We start from the raw sequence: 22266 nt of genomic DNA on the forward strand, positions 1-22266 counted from the left end.
GATCCTCATCGGGTCTCTTCTTTTGTCTTAGGACCTAATTTTGAGGTCCATTTCCTCCTCCCATGCCAACTCGAGCTTATGAAGTTTAAAGCAGCTCATTTTCGCCTTAGGCCTTGGTCAGTCTGTGCTATGTTTTTATGGAGATTACACAATTAAACAGATCTCACTGTATCCTGCTCCTTCTTTTGGATTCTTGATAGGGATATTTGGAGAACTTATGACTGGTGATTAAATTTGTGTTTTTAATTACCAAAAAAAAACATTTGGCAGATTTTCAAAATTTTTAGTATTAAAGAATACCGGTATATCCTTTATCTCCCCACCACATATGTAAATATATATAATTTTCTCCTTTTTTTGACCCCTGCTTACCTGAGTTCAGCATATTTTAGATACTTACCCACCCAGTGGATTCAGCGTTGAATGAAGTAATATGCCTCCTAGGATATGTGATGTGCATATCCCAGGAGGCAAAGGGAGGAAAGTGTACACCGTTCGCTTAGGCCAGGGTTTTCCAAAACAATGGGTCAGTTTACTGATCTTCAAACTTTAGGGGGGCCGCACTGTGGTCAGTGGGAGTAAAGAAGGTCAATAGGAGTTTTAGTGCCCCATCATTGGTGTCAATGGGAGGAATAGTGCCCCATCATTGGTGTCAATGGGAGGAATAGTGCCCCATCATTGGTGTCAATGGGAGGAATAGTGCCCCATCATTGGTGTCAGTGGGAGGAATAGTGCCCCATCATTGGTGTTAATGGGAGGAATAGTGCCCCATCATTGGTGTCAGTGGGAGGAATAGTGCCCCATCATTGGTGTTAGTGGGAGGAATAGTGCCCCATCATTGGTGTTAATGGGAGGAATAGTGCCCCATCATTGGTGTCAATGGGAGGAATAGCGCCCCATCATTGGTGTCAATGGGAGGAATAGCGCCCCATCATTGCTGTCAATGGGAGGAATAGTGCCCCATCATCGGTGTAAATGGGAGGAATAGTGCCCCATCATTGGTGTCAATGGGAGGAATAGCGCCCCATTATTGGTGTCAATGGGAGGAATAGTGCCCCATCATTGGTGTCAATGGGAGGAATCACGTCCCGTCATTGGTATCAGTGGGAGGAATAGTTCACCGTCATTGATGTTATTGGGAGGAATAGTGCCCCATCATTGGTGTTAATGGGAGGAATAGTGCCCCATCATTGGTGTCAGTGGGAGGAATAGTGCCCCATCATTGGTATCAGTGGGAGGAATAGTGCCCCATCATTGGTGTCAGTGGGAGGAATAGTGCCCCATCATTGGTGTCAGTGGGAGGAATAGTGCCCCATCATTGGTGTCAGTGGGAGGAATAGTGCCCCATCATTGGTGTCAGTGGGAGGAATCGTGCCCCATCATTGGTATCAGTGGGAGGAATAGTGCCCCATCATTGGTGTTAATGGGAGGAATAGTGCCCCATCATTGGTATCAGTGGGAGGAATAGTGCCCCATCATTGGTATCAGTGGGAGGAATAGTGCCCCATCATTGGTACCAGTGGGAAGAAAAGTGCCCCGTTGTCAGTGGCAGAAACTATGCCCCACTGTTGCTGACAGTGGGGGGAATAATGCCCCAAGGGCCAGATAAAAGCAAGTATAGGGTCGCAGTTTTGAGACCACTGGCCTAGGTGAATGACATGCATTAGGGTCAAGGGAGCTTTTTTTCCTGGGGAAAAAAATTTTAATGTAGGAGAAAAAAAGCTTGAGGACCAGAGGAGGGGAGGAGTGGCGGGATAATGTTTTTCAGGGTGAAGATCTGCTTTAAAATTTATGTTTTGTTTTCCTTTCAGAAAGTCCATTTTCTTAAAACTATTTTTTTTTTTACCTGACAGTGCAAGCCCTCCAGAGGTCGCAAGCGTGGGATCTGCTGGTGCGTAGATAAATACGGACTTAAGCTTCCTGGAAGCGATTATGCCGCCGGTGACCTGCAGTGCCACAGCTTCGACAGCAGCAACATCGAATGATCCTGCCACAATCTCAGTAACGCTAAGACGGCCCAGGTGGACACGATCACTCTTGTTTTTTGTTACATGTTCCTGGAATATCCAGAGGAAAATTATTTTTCCTTTTTTTTTTTTTTTTTTTTTTTTAATTTTTTTTTTTTCCTCATCTCATCAGCAATGGGAAAAAAAAATATTGAATGCTTCAGAAGATAACACAAAATAAAGACAATGATGAAGAAGCTGAGGAAAGATGAACTTCTGTTGAATAAAAAAAGAAATAAATAAAAACGGAGTGAAGCTTGAGGCAACGGAAAAAGTGAATTTAAAAAAGTTGAGGCTTTTCCGTTTTCAGAATCTGTTGCGTGTTTTTTTAAAATATTTTTTATTTTTGACAAGGGGGAAACTCCCAGTAAGCTTTTCTTGGCTCCATGCTGTTCTTATTTTTTTTTTTTTTTGTATCATCTGACTGAGGAAGATGGCAGCGCATCTAACAGAGAAAAGAAAATGTAATTTTTTTTTGTTTTTTTTTAAAGAAAATTTAAAAAATTGACAAGCTTCCAGGGCTCAACCAAAAGTCCTTGAAAGATAGCTTGTCAATGCAGACAGACATTTCCTGCCCTCCCAGTCAGTGCCGACAAACTGAAAGTCATGGAGACTGAATGATGTTGATGAAAACGAACCAAAATCTTGGTTGTTTTCACTGACTGACTGAAGGTCTACAAATCGTTTACCTGTCACTTTAATTTCAAAGTTGTGTTTTTTTTGTTTTTTTTTCCAGTTATTTTTGGGACAGGGCACAGGACACTTGTAACAATGCACTCCATGAAACGAATAATGCTTAAAGAACAGTGGCGGCGCTTTCTCTGTTCATAAATATTTTTCTCGTTGTGTTGACTCTGTGTCAATCAAGGCATGGTTTTAAAGAAACTTGACCGAATTCTCTACACAACAGCTTGTTTTCAGTCCTTAGAAGCGTGGCACCATTTTTGCTTGAGTACTTATTTCAAGATGAGTGTGCAGATTCACCTTTAGTGCTCTTGATTACTTAATCTGACAGCAGAAAGTCCTTTTTTTTGGATTAATTGCTGAGAAGCTGTGATATTATTTTTTTTTTTTTTTATTTTTTTTTTTTTTAGCTTCTCTATTCTGTCTCCAGTCAGCAGAATATTAAATAACAGTTCCCCAAACCCCCTTTGCTGCCAACACTTTGTATGCCTACACATCTTTAAAAATGGTCCATTGCTGAAGGCATCACCCACTAGTTCAGGTTCCATGTGTAATACGAAAGGCCAACAGTGCACTTTTAGCAGCCTGCTCTCTCCCAGTCCCCCCCCAACCCCCATTTTATGTTTTGCAGAATAATTGGTGCTGTTTTTCTTACTGACGTTTCAATGGTTTGTTGAAAAATATAAGCTAAAAGGACAAGTTGAAAGATTGTTTCTTTAAGCATCGGAAAAAATGGTTGAGTCAATCTCTTGTTTGACTCGGGCTTTAAAAAAAAAAAATGAAGGCTTTAGATACCACTTTTCTAAGTCTTACAAAGCCATAAGGAAGCTTTTTCTGCCACTTTTTTTTTTTTAATGCTGAACTGGTAAGAGGTTTAGGAAGAAGTTAAAGCCAGGAGCAATGGTTAGATTTACTAACATTTGAATGATAAACTTTGGTGAACATGGTGGTTACAAAGCTGTTTCTCTTGTTCCTGATGAATAACATATGACACTCCAGTTGGGGAAACAAATGGAATGATTTGAGAACGTATTAAAAAAATCTGTATGCCCAAACCCAACAACTTGAAGGACAAAACAAGACTGGCTTTGGATTGCAGACTTCAAAACTCTCTTGCAAAGTTTGGGACTATGGAGTGGAAAGTCGATCTTGCCATATTGGATGACCAGCTGTAGACTTCATTAAGTAGCATTGCTGATAGTTATGCTTGGCATTCCTTGACTCGCTGCCTTTCAGTTTCTGAATGGGGAAAAATGCAAGACAATAAGTTAGCACACGGACTTTGCAAAAAGTGAAATGGAAGACGCTGGCCGAATTTAACACTAGAGGTTCGGTTGGAATGTTTGATGGACTTCTGTTTTTTTTCTCTTAAGCTCAGCAATTTCTGAATGTTTTCTGCTGTGTGTGTGTGTTGCAACATTTCTTGAAAGCTTTGTATATTACTCCTGTAACTTTTTTTTTTTTTTGGTCAAATATATATTGCTGATTAGTGTTAGTGACCAGTGGCATACCCCTTTTTTTAAATTACTTGCTCTAAATTGGCTTTGCAAAAAAGGGTCTTTCAACTTTTCAGACTGGCTTAACAAGCTGGGACTTGGGTAGCCGTCAACCGTTGAAAGGTCAGAGTTGGGTTTATATTGTCATGACTTGGGGTTCCTGGCCAAAATGAACCATGGAATTAACGAACATCCTTCTGCTAAGAGTTTTCCACCTTCAGAAGACTTTGGTATAATGCTTTTCCACGTGTCTCTTGCAGTTTTTGTAAACCACTTAGACTTTCTTTTGTAGCTTTTTTCCTTTTCAACATTTTTTACACATGGGATGGGTTTCCATGTTTTAGTTTTTTTTTTTTTTCATTTCTGTTGCCCTGGAATATTCTGTACAGGATTCTGTTATATCCTGCTTAATTTTAAGAAAAAAAATGTAACCACATCTGTATTTATCAATACATATCCAGGACAAAGAAATTAAATGCAACTATTTGAGAGTTTAAGGAGCACTTGTTCAAGTCTATAAGCTCGAGAAGTTATCTAAAGGTGGAAGAACTTTGTGGTTTCAGATGTTCCAGGATAGTTGTTGATTAGATGTTGAAGTTCCCCTCCCTTCCACTTTTAAAGTTTATCCAAAGAGTGAAATAAAAATCTGTACCATCCAGGTCTAATATTTGTCCAATCACCACCAGGGGTGGACTGACCATTTGGGTACTCGGGCACTGCCCGAGGGCCCGGTGTCTATGAGATGCCCCTGGTACCTTTCATAGGCTTTTTTGGGTGTGGTTTGAGTGAGGGCGAGGACACAGGGGCCCCATGATCCCCTACTGCCCGGGGGCCCCCTGAGTTGTCAGTCCGCCCCCGATCACCACATAGGACAAAAGATGCAAATCCTTACTCTGGCTGTTGTCTTTTTCAGTAATGCTGTCCAGTTTTTTCACTGTTGGTAGAGATTGTTTGATATTCTCTCCAACTATTTTTTTATTGTGTTTTTTTTTTTTTTAATTTATATTTTGTACCGTGATTTTTAAAAAAAAAATAAACCAAAACTGCCTTTTCAAAGTAGTTTTGAGTAGTCTTTTTGAGAACATAACTTTTTTTTTTCCTAAAATTAAATGAGCACATACATTGTCTATCAAATTGGGTAAAGAAGTAGAGACAATATGGACAGAACGATAATGATGCTATAAAAAAAATAGATATATTTGATAAGTATTGTAGTTTAAACGAATTTAGAGAGCTTCAGATATTTTGGAAAAAGGGTAATAGCCAATTATCTGTTGGACTATTTATTACCTTTTAAAAATTAATAGTTCTCTTAATAAACAGTGGAATATTACTTTTTTTTTTTTTGGCAGTAGAATAACTGCAGGTTTTTCTCGTATTCCCAAATAGTCCACAAAAGTGCCAATTATGTAAACTTGTAGAAAGAAAGTGAATGTTATGCTTTTTGGTTTTTAGGAAATGTCAGGTCTTGGTAAGACCATACTTAATGTAAAAATAGGATGAGCAAGAGGGTCTGGTGTATACTATGAAATCCAATATTAATCGTCGGACACATTCTTCTAAATATGCGTTTATGCCTAGCAGCCAGTTTAAATTCATTTTTTTTTTTTCCAAGCAAAAATAATAACTGTGAGCTCAAAACAAGCTTTTCGTGGTCACACATTCAAAATTTCCTCACGGTTGCTAATTGGCCACCCTACAGGGCCACGGTGTACCCTTAGCTCATATGGACAATGTCTTCATCCACTGCAGCAGTCCACTGCAGCGCCAAGACTTCAATGAATGAACCAACAGGTGCACCTTTTCTTCCCCTTCCCACAATGCAGTGCTCAGAGCTTCAGGGACCTATTTCCAAGATCATTGGGGCGGGGGGGATACTTGGCCAAATCCTAATATCATGCATGTATAGCATCTTTGTGGGGCTGTATCCGATCAGAGCAGTGGTCAGGCACACTGTAGGTACAGGGGGGCACTGGAGGATGTCTACTACGGCAGCTGGGCTTTCATGAACGTTGTGTCTAGTGTCCCTTTAACTGAAGCGCTAAAAAAAAAAAAAATTAGCCAAACAAATGATGCAACCTTAATTTCATGAACCAGAATTAAACCTTAATTTAATGACGCAACCTTAATTTCATGAGCCAAAACTTTATTAGTCTGCTCTCTAGGCTATTTTGGCAAGCTATCTCTTACCAGATTGCCTACACTAGCCATTCTCAGCCAGTGTTCTGTGGAACCCTAGGGGTTCCTTGAGTTGTAGCTCATTGACCTATCTGATGCCTTCATAGTTCCCAGGCCAACGCCACTAGGCAGAGTCAAAAGCATGGCACTTTTTAGCTGTCTTTAAGGGTGGCATTCTTGGGTTGCATTCCTCTTGACCACCAATGTAAGGGGCATTGTCCCATTTGACCACCGATGAATTGGATTTAGTAAGGGTTCCTCTAGTATAAAAGGTTGAGAAAGGCTAGCCTACACCATTCTATGGTCAAGTTGATACGTCTTTTTCATTACATCTTATTTTTTGATTTCGAGAACACAAGAAAGGATTCCTGATTTACGGCTAATTTGCAATGGGCTTATTGTGAAGGGAGCAGATTGCATGACCTTTCATTATGAAGACCATATTTGGCTTCTACAATTATGTCATGGATACTTTGTAGAGGTCATTTCGAATTGTGATCTATTTTTTGCATGCATTATCCCAGTTGTAATTCCTTATTAGTAGTTTGGAAAATTTAAAAAAAAATTACAGAATTTAGTTTAAATATATTTTTTTAAAAACTTGGATACGGTCACCTAAATTCAACAGATTTTTAAAACTCAACCAGAGAATTAATAGTGTAAGCACAACTGTTGGTGCATCTTTTCACTGCATAGCGGGTATTGCCAGTGGCAGCAGACACACACAGGGGAAGGAAGCTCTAAGCACCTGCATACTCTAGCAGCACTCAGTAATCTGTTAAGGCTGCTTTAATACCTTGCAAAAAAAAAATTCAGTTTTTTGCTTCACTAATATATATATATAATTTTTTTTTTTACATTTTTTTTTTGTTTTTGCCAATAGAGAAAGAACACACCTTTTGCTATCATTCTTTTTCAGGTTATAGTTGGCTGGTAATCTGCAAGTGTTTGAGTATTGTTACGATTTGAGAGCTTATTGATGTCAGATCTGTGAGGGTAGAATAATATATATATATAAAAGTCCCAGTAAAAAAAAAAAAAGAATATATTTAGAAATAAGAAAAATATAAATGTACATTTTCAGAAGTCTATTTTGTTAGTGGAGTGATTGGGCCTAGTGAAAAATATAAATATTTTGTTACATGTAGGTATGATAATATTAGCCAATAAGAACAAGATCCACCTAAACAGTATCTAGGTATTGCATACATTATTTTTTTTTGTGAACAGAAATATTTTCAGGCTAATAAAGTAAAAAATAAAATTACTTTTAAAGTCAGGCAGTGATCTCTGGCACTTCAGGGTTAGCAAAAACATGTGTTTGAGATTTAATTAGCCAAATTCTAAAAATCAGTCCTATTTTTCCAGAAGAAAATAGAGCATTTAAATAATGGGGGAGATGTCACTTATTTAAAATCTGTAAATAAAACTTTTCAAGTTCAAATGTGTTCATCCCTAATCAAAGAATGTTACCGGTTAGAATAACACATCTTGTGAAAGTTTTTCTTTTTGTTTTTCTGTTTTTTATTTTTTGTTTTGTTTTTTGGTAATGCAGCAATATGGACTTTGTGCGTTGTGTGTTTTTTTTTTTTTTTTTTTTAACCACTACTTCAGGAGTATTTTTGCACTATTTTTTAAATAAATTCTTTCACACGTCTTCAGCCAGTGGACTTTATATCAAATCAGCTGACCATTCACTTACAGTTTTTAATTTTATTTTTTATTTTTTGCAATCATTTTAACAATGTCAGATACCTAGTCACCTACAGTACATTTAACACAAGATTTCCCACAACACCATTTTTTACAATTGGACTCCATTTATATCCATTCTGCAATTTCAGTTTTCACTGCATCCATTTACAGGACCCTGTATCTCTGTTATTGTTTGGGTTCATTTTATTCATCTTTACATTACAGTTATTCATAATCATAACCGGTGTAAAAAAATAAAAATAAAAAAATTATATAGTTTAAGAAGTTAAAAAAAAAAAGCTTGTTGAAATCTGAACACGATGGAAACTGTAAGTTCTGTTTAACATTTTGTACTTAATAAAAGAAGAAAAAAAATCTTGCATTTTATTACAAAAGTGAAGATTGCTGTATGCTATTTATTCATCTTATAATTTATGTTATTCATCCGATCTTGATCCCTTTTTTTTCTTTTTTTTCTTTTTTTTTTTTTGTCATGACAAAGCATTTATTTAATAAAGTTATGTATACCATTTTTATAATTAATGTTTTTAATTAAAATGTATTTCTAAAATTAAATCTACAGATTTGAGACAAATCAAAGTCCACCACAAAAAAGAAGAAAAAAAATATATAAATAATATATTTTTTCTTAATTGGCCTTTTTGCGAAATTTAGTAGAAGACAGATATAGATTTTTTTTCTAAGTCATTCACTGACTTCTTGAAGCTTTTGGACTTCATCAGTGAGGTCTCCACCCTTGAGTTTTCAGCCCTGTTCACCTGTCATGTCCATTTTGATGTCCTACTGTAGCAAGACTCCACTCCATTGGGCCTTGTGTGTAGAAATGGAATCCTTGTTTGAGATCACATTGTCCCCCAGGCATTATGCTCATTTCTTGTAGAAAAGGTAGTCCAGTCCACGGATGTGTTTTAAAAACTTTATTGTATAAACAGGGATGAAAACCCAAAAAATTGTCTTTTTCAGGCTGCGGTATGCATAGCATGCATAGCAGGCTAGCATCCAATACAACAGCAGTTCCTGTGTCTTCTCAGTACCAGGTAGGGGGCTGTAGCTTCAGACTAGGTTCCTACATATACTCCACTGTCCCCAGCACCGTGGTCTCTTTTACAAGCACAGCGTGGGTTAGGTCCATTTAGATCTGATGGCACATTCTAGCCCCAGAAGGCCACTCCAACCTCAGGCAACGACCTGCAAGTAATAGCCCTTCTAGAAGCTTGCTCAGCATATTTGTTAAGGAATGTTCCAGCTCACTCATGGCTCATCAGGGGTTGACCAGCTAACAGACTTTCAGGGACAGCCCATACTGGTCCTCTGGATCCCTCAGCAAAGTCTGGCAGATGAAGAACTGTAATAGGAGGACCTATTTACCAGATGATAGGTCTGACATATGCTAGGCACAGCTTATTGGAATAACTGCAAAACAGTGAAACGAGTTCACATGAAGCATATTGGGAGTACAACCCTACATAAGCAAAAGCACTATGGTGATATTGAGGAACACCACCCCACACACACACTATGGGGGTATTGAGGAACACCACCTCACACAAGCACTATGGGGATATTGAGGAACACCACCCCACACAAGCACTATGGGGATATTGAGGAACACCACCCCACACAAGCACTATGGTGGATATTGAGGAACACCACCCCACACACGTACTATGGGGATATTGAGGAACACCACCCCACACACGTACTATGGGGACATTGAGGAACATCACCCCACACACGCACTATGGGGATATTGGGGAACACCACCCCACACACGCACTATGGGGATATTGAGGAACACCACCTCACACACGCACTATGGGGATATTGAGGAACACCACCCTACACACGCACTATGGGGATATTGAGGAACACCACCCCACACACGCACTATGGGGATATTGAGGAACAACATCCCACACACGCACTATGGAGATATTGAGGAACACCACCCCACACATGCACTATAGGGATATTGAGGAACATCACCGCACACGCACTGTGGGGATATTGAGGAACACCACCTCACACATGCACTATGGGGATATTGAGGAACATCACCCCACACGCACTGTGGGGATATTGAGGAACATCACCCCACACACGCACTATGGGGATATTGAGGAACACCACCCCACACACGCACTATGGTGATATTGAGGAACATCACCCCACACAAGCACTATGGGGATATTGAGGAACACTACCCTACACAAGCACTATGGGGATATTGAGGAACACCACCTCACACACGCACTATGGGGATATTGAGGAACACCACCCTACACACGTACTATGGGAATATTGAGGAACACCACCCCACACACGCACTATGGGGATATTGAGGAACATCACCCCACACGCACTGTGGGGATATTGAGGAACACCACCTCACACACGCACTATGGTGATATTGAGGAACATCACCCCACACACGCACTATGGGGATATTGAGGAACACCACCCCACACATGCACTATGGTGATATTGAGGAACACCACCCCACACAAGAACTATGGAGGTATTGAGGAACACTACCCTACACAAGCACTATGGGGATATTGGTGAACACAACCCTACATAAGCACTATGGAGGTATTAGGGAACACAACCCTACATAAGCACTGTGGGGATATTGGAGAAAACAACCCTATATGAGCGCTATGGGGATATTGGTAAACACAACCCAGCATGAGCACTATGGGGATATTTGGTGAACACAACACAACATGAGCACTATGGGGATATTGGTGTACACAACCCTACATGAACACTGTGGGGATACTAGTGAACACAACCCTACATGAGCACTATGGGGATATTGGTGAACACAACCCTACATGAGCACTATGGGGAAATTTGGTGAACACAACCCTACATAAGCATTATGGGGATAATGGTGAACACAACCCTACCCTACATAGGCATTATGGTGATATTGGAGAACATAACCCTACATAAGCACTATGGGGGTATTAGTGAACACACCCCAAAATAAGCTATATGGGGATATTAGTGAACACAACCCTACATGAACACTATGGGAATATTAGTAAACACAATCCTATATAAGCACTGTGGTGATGTTGGAGAAAACAACCCTACATAAGCACTATGGGGATATTTGGTGAACACAATCCTACATAAGCACTATGGGGGTATTGGTGAACACAACCCTACATGAGCACTATGGGGATATTGGGGAACACAACCCTACATGAGCACAATGGGGATATAGGTGAACACAGCCCTACATGAGCACCATGGGGATATTGGAGAATACAACCCTACATGAGCACTATGGTGATATCGGGGAACACAACCCTACATAAGCACTATGGGGATATCGGGGAACACAACCCTACATAAGCACTATGGGAATATTGGGGAACACAACCCTACATAAGCACTATGGGGATATCAGGGAACACAACCCTACATAAGCACTATGGGGATATTGGGGAACACAATCATACATAAGCACTATGGGGGTATTGGGGAACACAACCCTACACAAGCACTATGGTAATATTGGGGAACACAACCCTACACGAGCACTATGGGGATATTGGGGAACACAACCCTATATGAGCACTATGGGGATATCGGGGAACACAACCCTACATAAGCACTATGGGGATATTGGTGAACACAACCCTACATGAGCACTATGGGGATATTGGGGAACACAACCCTACATGAGCACAATGGGGATATTGGTGAACACAGCCCTACATGAGCACCATGGGGATATTGGAGAATACAACCCTACATGAGCACTATGGTGATATTGGGGAACACAACCCTACATAAGCACTATGGGGATATCGGGGAACACAACCCTACATAAGGACTATGGGAATATTGGGGAACACAACCCTACATAAGCACTATGGGGATATCGGGGAACACAACCCTAAATAAGCACTATGGGGATATTGGGGAACACAATCATACATAAGCACTATGGTGGTATTGGGGAACACAACCCTACACAAGCACTATGGTAATATTGGGGAACACAACCCTACACGAGCACTATGGGGATATTGGGGAACACAACCCTACATGAGCACTATGGGGATATCGGGGAACACAACCCTACATAAGCACTATGGGGATATTGGGGAACACAATCATACATAAGCACTATGGGGGTATTGGGGAACACAACCCTACACAAGCACTATGGTAATATTGGGGAACACAACCCTACACGAGCACTATGGGGATATTGGGGAACACAACCCTACATGAGCACTATGGGGATATCGGGGAACACAACCCTACATAAGCACTATGGGGATATTGGGGAACACAATCTTACATAAGCACTATGGTGATATTGAGGAACACAACCCTGCATGAGCACTATGGGGATATTGGGGAACACAACCCTACATAAGCACTATGGGGATATTGGGGAACACAGCCCTACATAAGCACTATGGGGATATTGGAGAACACAACCCTACGTGAGCACTATGGCGATATTGGGGAACACAACCCTACGTGAGCACTATAGGGATATTAGGGAACAAAACCCTACATAAGCACTATGGGGATATTGGGGAACACAACCTACATAAGCACTATGGGATATTGGGGAACACAACCTACATAAGCACTATGGGATATTGGGGAACACAACCCTACATAAGCACTATGGAATATTGGGGAACACAACCCTACATAAGCACTATGGGATATTGGGGAACACAACCCTACATGAGCACTATGGGATATTGGGGAACACAACCCTACATAAGCACTATGGGATATTGGGGAACACAACCCTACATGAGCACTATGGGATATTGGGGAACACAACGCTACATAAGCAACTTTCTCCTTGTTAAAGTAGTGTAAAATAGCTGCTGAAATTTAGATAGACTAGCAGCTTACACTATGCCGAAGGCTGGCCATACATGGGTCGAATTTAGAACGATTTTTCGTTCGGCAATCAGACCTAAGAATAATCGGCCGATTTTCGCTGTTAGTGGGGCAATGACACCGGCCAATTTTTCCGGTTTCTCCCCATTCGTTTAACGGGCATAAAATCAGAAATAGTGTCACGCTCCGCTACCGATTGCAAAATTTTGTGAATAAATAAATATTAAATAAATAAAGCATAGAAATAATACATATCAATATCACTGCAATTATATTACTGATGCAAACATGTCCTTATTAAGTCCGTGACCATGACACTTCTTCTAGTGCTGTGATACGAAATAATAGCCGTGCAGTCCACCAATTATAACAAATATATTGCGCACCTTCGCCGGTTGTGCTCTCACCTGGTGTGTATGACCAAACCATTAAGTGAGGTCATAAAAGGCTTGTGTCAATTTAATTGTACTTAATGGTAAATTAATGGGATTATACCTCTTTCCCTGGGATGGATGAACGGAGTGCTCCCTCTTTCCAGCAGGGGATCTCCTCGCTTCCTTAGGGATTTTCCTGGAGCTGGACGGATTGACGGGAATATCCCTCTTCCCACTAGGGGGTATCCTCACTTCCTTAGGGATTTTCCTGAAGCCGGACGGATGGACGAGAATATCCCTCTTCCCAGTAGGGGGTATCCTCACTTCCTTAGGGATTTTCCTGAAGCCGGAAGGATGGACGAGAATATCCCTCTTCCCAACTAGGGGGTCTCCTCGCTACCTTAGGGATTTTTCTGGAGACGGATGGATGGACGGGAATTTCCCTCTTCCCACTATGGGGGTCTCCTCACTTCCTAAGGGATTTTCCTGGAGCCGGAAGCATGGACGGGAATATCCCTCTTCCCACTAGGGGTCTCCTCGCTTCCTTAGGGATTTACTTGGAGCCGGACGCATGGACGGGAATATCCCTCTTCCCACTAGGGGGTCTCCTCACTTCCTTAGGGATTTTCCTGGAGCCGGACGGATGGACGGGAATATCCCTCTTCCCACTAGGGGGTCTCCTCGCTTCCTTAGGGATTTTCCTGGAGCCGGACGGATGGAGTGGGAATATCCCTCTTCCCACTAGGGGGTCTCCTCGCTTCCTTTGGGATTTTCCTGGAGCCAGACACATGGATGGGAATATCCCTCTTCCCACTAGGGGGTCTCCTCGCTTCTTTAGGGATTTTCCTTGAGCTGGACGGATAGACGGGAATATCCCTCTTCCCACTAGGGGGTCTCCTTGCTTCCTTAGGGATTTTCCTTGAGCTGGGCGGATAGACGGGAATATCCCTCTTCCCACTATGGGGGTCTCCTCGCTTTCTTAGAGATTTTCCTGGAGCTGGACGGATGGACGGGAATATCCCTCTTCACACTAGGGGGTCCCCTCGCTTCCTTAGGGATTTTCCTGGAGCCAGATGGACGGGAACATTGATATTCCCACTAGAGTTTTTCCTGGAGCCGGACGGATGGAGGGAAATATCCCTCTTGCCACTAGGGATTTTCCTGGAGCTGGACGCATGGACGGGAATATCCCTCTTCCCACTAGGGGGTCTACTCGCTTCCTTAGGGATTTTCCTGGAGCCGGACGGATGGACGGGAATATCCCTCTTCCCACTAGGGGGTCTCCTCACTACCTTAGGGATTTTCCTGGAGCCAGACACATGGACGGGAATATCCCTCTTCCCACTAGGGGGTCTCCTCCCTTCCTTAGGGATTTTCCTGGAGCTGGACAGATAGATGGGAATATCCCTCTTCCCACTATGGGGGTCTCCTTGCTTTCTTAGAGATTTTCCTGGAGCAGGATGGATAAACGGGAATATCCCTCTTCCCACTAGGGGGTCTCCTCGCTTCCTTAGGGATTTTCCTGGAGCTGGACGGATGGACGGGAATATCCCTGTTCCCACTAGGGGTCTTCTCGCTTCCTTAGGGACTTTCCTGGAGCCAGACACATGGACGGGAATATCCCTCTTCCCACTAGGGGGTCTCCTTGCTTCCTTAGGGATTTTCCTGGAGCCGGACAGATAGACGGGAATATCCCTCTTCCCACTATGGGGGTCTCCTTGCTTTCTTAGAGATTTTCCTGGAGCCGGACGGATGGACAGGAATATCCCTCTTCCCACTAGGGGGTCTCCTCGCTTCCTTAGGGATTTACTTGGAGCCAGACGGATGGACGGGAATATCCCTTTTCACACTAGGGGGTCCCCTCGCTTCCTTAGGGATTTTCCTAGAGCCGGACGCATGGACGGGAATATCCCTCTTCCCACTAGGGGGTCTACTCGCTTCCTTAGGGATTTTCCTGGAGCCGGATGGATGGATGGGAACATTCCTCTTCCCACTAGGGATTTTCCTGGAGCCGGACGGATGGAGGGAAATATCCCTCTTCCCACTAGGGATTTTCCTGGAGCTGGACGGATGGACGGGAATATCCCTCTTCCCACTAGGAGGTCTCCTCGCTACCTTAGGGATTTTCCTGGAGCCAGACACATGGACGGGAATATCCCTCTTCCCTCTAGGGCAGGGGTGTCCAAACTTTTTTGGAAGAGTGCCAGATTTGATGAAGTGAACATGTGCGAGGGCCGACCATTTTGCCCGACATTCTGATGAACCATTAACATTAAATGCAAATGAACTATTTTATGCAAAAGTTTATTGAAAACGGCATACTTTTCATTTTGTGACTTGGATGACAAATCTAAACAGGTGTTAAATCACTCTGACAGCACAGGGAGAAGGAAAGCCCTAATCTCGCGAGATCTCGGAGGTCGCGAGATTTGGGCTTTGTTTCTCCTTGCACTGTCTGATGACGTCAAGCGATCCTGAGCACCAATCCATTATAGCCCAAATTGATACCGTATTTTTCGCTCCATAAGACGCACCTGACCATAAGACGCACCTAGGTTTTAGAGGCGAAAAACAGGAAAAAAAAATTCTGAACCAATGGACTGCAGACATAGTACAGGAGATGACCAGAGACTGCGGACACAGTACATGAGATGACCAGAGACTGAGGACACAGTACAGGGGATGACCAGAGACTGCGGACACAGTACAAGGGATGACCAGAGTCTGCGGACACAGTACAGGAGATGACCAGAGACTGCGGACACAGTACAGGGGATGACCAGAGTCTGCGGACACAGTACAGGAGATGACCAGAGACTGCGGACACAGTACAGGAGATGACCAGAGACTGCGGACACAGTACAGGAGATGACCAGAGACTGCGGACACAGTACAGGGGATGACCAGAGTCTGCGGACACAGTACAGGAGATGACCAGAGACTGCAGACATAGTACAGGAGATGACCAGAGACTGCGGACACAGTACAGGAGATGACCAGAGACTGCGGACAGTACAGGAGATGACCAGAGACTGCGGACACAGTACAGGAGATGACCAGAGACTGCGGACACAGTACAGGAGATGACCAGAGACTGCGGACACAGTACAGGGGATGACCAGAGACTGCGGACACAGCACAGGGATGACCAGAGACTGCGGACACAGTACAGGAGATGACCAGAGACTGCGGACATAGTACAGGGGATGACCAGAGTCTGCGGACACAGTACAGGAGATGACCAGAGACTGCGGACACAGTACAGGAGATGACCAGAGACTGCGGACACAGTACAGGAGATGACCAGAGACTGCGGACATAGTACAGGGGATGACCAGAGTCTGCGGACACAGTACAGGAGATGACCAGAGACTGCGGACACAGTACAGGAGATGACCAGAGACTGCGGACATAGTACAGGGGATGACCAGAGTCTGCGGACACAGTACAGGAGATGACCAGAGACTGCGGACATAGTACAAGGGATTACCAGAGTCTGCGGACACAGTACAGGGGATGACCAGAGTCTGCGGACACAGTACAGGAGATGACCAGAGACTGCGGACACAGTACAGGAGATGACCAGAGACTGCGGACACAGTACAGGAGATGACCAGAGGCTGCGGACACAGTACAGGGAATGACCAGAGACTGCGGACACAGTACAGGAGATGACCAGAGACTGCGGACACAGTACAGGAGATGACCAGAGACTGCGGACACAGTACAGGAGATGATCAGAGACTGCGGACATAGTACAGGGGATGACCAGAGACTGCGGACACAGTACAGGGGATGACCAGAGACTGCGGACATAGTACAGAGACTGCGGACAGTACAGGAGATGACCAGAGACTGCAGACATAGTAAATAATGGTAAATGGTAGCCCCAGTAGTAATTCCCTGCGCACCACCTGGGATCACTCGGCCCACGTTCCGGACCCCACAGATGAGCTGCCCAATATATAACTTACGGCCCTCCACTAGTGATTCTGCGAATGCCACTGAGGACTCCAGGGATCTGTCGAGCGGGAATTGACGTCATCAGCCGGCACACAGAGAAGGAAAGCAGAAATCTCACGAGATCTCGGACGTCGCGAGATTTGGGCTCTCCTTCCTGCACCAGCTGATGATGTCAAGAGATCGCTGGAGTCCTCAGTAGCTTTCAGGGAATCACTACCGGGGGCCGTAAGTTATGTATTAGGGTAGCTCACCTGTGGGGCCGTTTCAGTCCGGAACGCGGGCCGCAATTGGCCCGCGGGCCGGACTTTGGACATGCCTGCTCTAGGGGGTCTCCTCCCTTCCTTAGGGATTTTCCTGGAGCTGGACGGATAGATGGGAATATCCCTCTTCCCACTATGGGGGTCTCCTCGCTTTCTTAGAGATTTTCCTGGAGCAGGATGGATAAACAGGAATATCCCTCTTCCCACTAAGGGGTCTCCTCGCTTCCTTAGGGATTTTCCTGGAGCTGGACGGATGGACGGGAATATCCCTGTTCCCACTAGGGGTCTTCTCGCTTCCTTAGGGATTTTCCTGGAGCCAGACACATGGACGGGAATATCCCTCTTCCCACTAGGGGGTCTCCTTGCTTCCTTAGGGATTTTCCTGGAGCCGGACAGATAGACGGGAATATCCCTCTTCCCACTATGGGGGTCTCCTCGCTTTCTTAGAGATTTTCCTGGAGCCGGACGGATGGACAGGAATATCCCTCTTCCCACTAGGGGGTCTCCTCGCTTCCTTAGGGATTTACTTGGAGCCAGACGGATGGACGGGAATATCCCTTTTCACACTAGGGGGTCTCCTCGCTTCCTTAGGGATTTACTTGGAGCCGGACGGATGGACGGGAATATCCCTCTTCACACTAGGGGGTCCCCTCGCTTCCTTAGGGATTTTCCTAGAGCCGGACGCATGGACGGGAATATCCCTCTTCCCACTAGGGGGTCTACTCGCTTCCTTAGGGATTTTCCTGGAGCCGGATGGATGGATGGGAACATTCCTCTTCCCACTAGGGATTTTCCTGGAGCTGGACGCATGGACGGGAATATCCCTCTTCCCACTAGGGGGTCTCCTCGCTTCCTTAGGGATTTTCCTGGAGCCGGAAGGATGGACAGTAAAGTTTTCCAATATTGCTGAATACTTGCTGTATGTTGCTTTAAGCGTCTTAACGTCGGAGCCCCCTCCTCACAAAATCTTGCAATTGGTAGCGGAGCGTGACACTATTTCTGATTGTATTCTCTATGACACAGTGGTATGAGTATGTGTAGCGTGTAAGCGAACCACTATTTTTCACAGCTTTTATACACAATTTGTATTTTCATTATTGCATTGATTTTACCACAATTTTATTTATAATATAATTATTTAAATTTTCATTAGCAATTTGCATACACCATAGTAGCTCACAAGACCCCACAATTTAATATTCATTTATCGGGCGTGCTGGAAAATTTGTGACAAACGAGCGATTTTCTAAATCATTGGTGGCACCATTGGATTACAAAACAATCAATGTTTTCGATTTTCGATCAAAAAATCGTTTGGAATTTGACCCGTGTATGGACTGTTTTAGCCTTGGACCCAGGGTAGAGCACTGCAGTTGCATTTCTGGGACACCATAGCACACAATGCATGTCACGAGCATTACCACAGGGAGTTGAATGGGCCAGGGGCGGACTGACCATTTGGAAACTCGGGCACTGCCTGAGGGCCCATGGTCAGTAGGGGACCCCATGAGATGCCCCTGGTACCTTTTTCATAGGCTTTTTTTTACTTTGGGCAAGGACACAGGGGCCCCATGATCCCCTATTACCCGGGGGCCCCATGAGTTGTCAGTCCACCCCTGGATGGGCCCATAACCAAGTCAAGCTCAGCTTCTACTTAGAAGGTTTGGGATTGGAGAAAACTCCAGAGGAACAGATTAAACCGCAGATAAAATATATGCATGTGACTGTTTTTAAATGCTAAAGGATTTTTAACTCTATTAGGCTTTTTTCTTTTTTTTTTTTGTTTCGCACCTTATTACCAGGACCACGGGCGGACTGACCATTTGGAAACTTGGGCACTGCCCGAGGGCCCAGGGTCAGTAGGGGGCCCCATGAGATGCCCCTGGTACCTTTTTCATAGGCTTTTTTGAGTTTGGGCAAAGACACAGGGGCCCCATAATCCCCTATTGCCCGGGGGCCCCATGAGCTGTCAGTCCGCCCCTGACCAGGACATAGAGGAGTTATATTACTAAAGGCAAATAGGCTGTTCACTTTGCAAGGGAAGTTGCACTTTACAAGGGAATTCTCCCCATGGCTTAGTGAATTAGGTGAGGCTCTGCTGACTTCCATCATCCAATCACATGTAAGCAAAAAATACGGCTTTTTTATTTTCCTTGCAGGTGATTGGATATTTTTTGCAAAATGAAATTTCACCGCTTTCACTGAGCTCTGGGGGAAATGTTCTTCCACACCACAACTTCCCTTGCAAAAGCAACAGCTTCTTTCAGTCATTCCCAATGATTCCAGCTGTAGTTTATTCCTGCTTGATGAGAAGTGTACAGTACATTATACGTGTTTGTATCTCCCAAAGCACATATAAACCCAATCACTAAAATATCATACAAGCTTGTCGTTTTATTTTTTTTTATTTTATTAGTCCTTTTTCATATTTGAAAAAAACTGCACCTGGTGATCCTGCCCTGAAGGTCAGTGTTCAGGCATGTCCTGTTATAGGGTGACAACGCTCTGTACCTGTCTCCCAGTTGGGCTCCTGTGTTGTCACCCTGTCACAGGGCTTCTGCTGGTGAATACAAGTGTCTGAGTTCTAATATATAATGATGGTAGCAAAAAAGTCCTAGCAAGTGTCCAAAAAAATAAAGTTTAATTCAAGGAATGTGTGTATGACCATATGACCAATGACCAATGCGTATCGGGGGCCAAACAATCCCCCTTCATCAGGGGACCAGCCAAACAATTGTAACCCCTGCCTTTGACCCAGACACCTCGAGCTCGGTCCTTGGCCAGCTGCCTTTCTGTAAAATATGTGCTAGCTATTAAAAGAGACCTAAAAGTTCCTTTTACTGGAACAAGGGGGCCAAGCCCAACCCCTGAAAAACAACCCCACACCATAATCCCCCCTCCACCAAACTTTACACTTGGCACAATGTAGCCAGGCAAGTACCATTCTCCTGGCAACCGCCAAACCCAGACACGTCCACCGGATTGCCATGCAGAGAAGCGTGATTGGTCACTCCAGAGAACATGTCTCCATGCTCTAGAGTCCAGTGGCGGCGTGCTTTACGCCACGGCATCCGACGCTTTGCATTGCACTTGGTGATGTAAGGCTTGGATGCAGCTGCTCGGCCATGGAAACCCATTCCATGAAGATCTCTACTCTGTTGTTGGGCTCATCTGAAGGCCACACCAAGTTTGGAGGTCTTTAGCTATTGACTCTGCAGACAGTTGGTGACTTCTGCGCACTGTGCGCTTCAACATGCTCTGACCCCGCTCTGTCATGTGACGTGGCCTACCACTTGGTGGCGGAGTTGCTGTTGCTCCCAGTTGCTTCCACTTTGTTATAATCCCACTAACAGTTGAGCGTGGAATATTTAGTAGCCAGGAAATGTCACGGATGGACTTATTGCACAGGTGGCCACCTATCACGGGACCACGCTTGGAGTCACTGAGATCCTGAGAGCGACCCATTCTTTCACCAATGTTTGTAGAAGCAGTCTGCATGCCTAGGGGCTTGATTGTATACACCTGTGTCCATGGAGGGGATTGGAACACCTGAATCACATGATTGGGAGAGCGGAGCCAATACTTTTGGCAATATAGTGTATGTCATGCAATCCATTATTCTCAGAAAAGGAGAAAAACAAACTAGACTGGTGCAATTTATTTTAATGTAAGCTGCTATTGTTACTAGTATGCAGAAGTATGGCAATTTCTAAGTGGGGATTGTCACTTACCAACAAGTTTACTTCAAAGTGACCCTGTCAGGTCTAAAGAAATCCTATTGCAATAGAGAAACTTATATTCTTCTGGAAGTGTCAGATATCTGTGTTTCACACAGTGCTTCATGGTCCTTTCTCTGATCTGTTTGTCATTGCTTGATCCTATAATGACGTAGGAGTCTGAGGATGGGACCACAGATCTGTGTGGTCACTGTCAGGGGCGGACTGACAACTCATGGGGTCCCCGGGCAATAGGGGATCATGGGGCCCCTGTGTCCTTGCCCACACTCAAAGCACATCCAAAAAGCCTATAAAAAGTACCAGGGGCATTTAATGGGGCCCCCTACAGACCATGGGCCTTCGGGCAGTGCCCGAGTGCTCGAATGGTCAGTCCGCCCCTGGTCACTGTGTTCTCTGAGTCTGGTCAGGTTTTATCGGGGGTTGAGCCCTGAGGAAGCTGGAATGGTTTGGCTCCTGAAGAACATTGGATGTTTTTATATGACTTATTTACCAACAATTAAAATGTGTTCAAACTTTTTCATCAACTTTAGGTCTTGTGCTCTTCTCTGCATTCCTCTGGTTAGGGTCACTGTAAAAGAAGTGTAAGGATGGCATTAGAAGATGATGTGCATTTCCACCAATGCACAAAGCAAGGGTCATTTCTAGGTGCATCACACACACATCCCAGTCTTAACCAACCTGAATCTGTTCCTGAGTTTGCCTTTCCATTGCTGACCTGGCCTGCCCCTGGACTTGTCTATGTTCTTGCCTTCCTTCTACTGACCCCGGCTTGTTCCTGCTGATTCCTGGTTTGGCTCAGGGGCAGACTGACCATTTGGAAACTTGGGCACTGCCCGAGGGCCCGGGGTCAGTAGGGGGCCCCATGAGATGCCCCTGGTACCTTTTTCATAGGCTTTTTTGAGTTTGGGCAAGGACACAGGGGCCCCATGATCCCCTATTGCCCAGGTGCCCCATGACTTGTC

The 22266-nt window shown here is 44.2% G+C and overlaps 1 protein-coding gene across 1 annotated transcript in view; it reads left to right on the forward strand.

The window, feature by feature from the left end:
* LOC149461977 (insulin-like growth factor-binding protein 5) overlaps window positions 1-8459 on the forward strand; it is a 53317-nt gene extending 44858 nt beyond the window's left edge. Inside the window, exon 4 of the mRNA XM_089677610.1 lies at window positions 1854-8459. Within this exon, the coding sequence (XP_089533736.1) occupies window positions 1854-1985 (132 nt within the window). The 3' untranslated portion in view covers window positions 1986-8459. The remainder of the gene's footprint in view (window positions 1-1853) is intronic.
* The last annotated feature ends 13807 nt before the right edge of the window (window positions 8460-22266 follow it).

Source organism: Staurois parvus, unplaced genomic scaffold (genome assembly GCF_062004578.1).
Source record: "Staurois parvus isolate SC_StPar_1 unplaced genomic scaffold, SC_StPar_1.0 ptg000190l, whole genome shotgun sequence".
Classification (NCBI taxonomy): Eukaryota; Metazoa; Chordata; class Amphibia; order Anura; family Ranidae; genus Staurois; species Staurois parvus.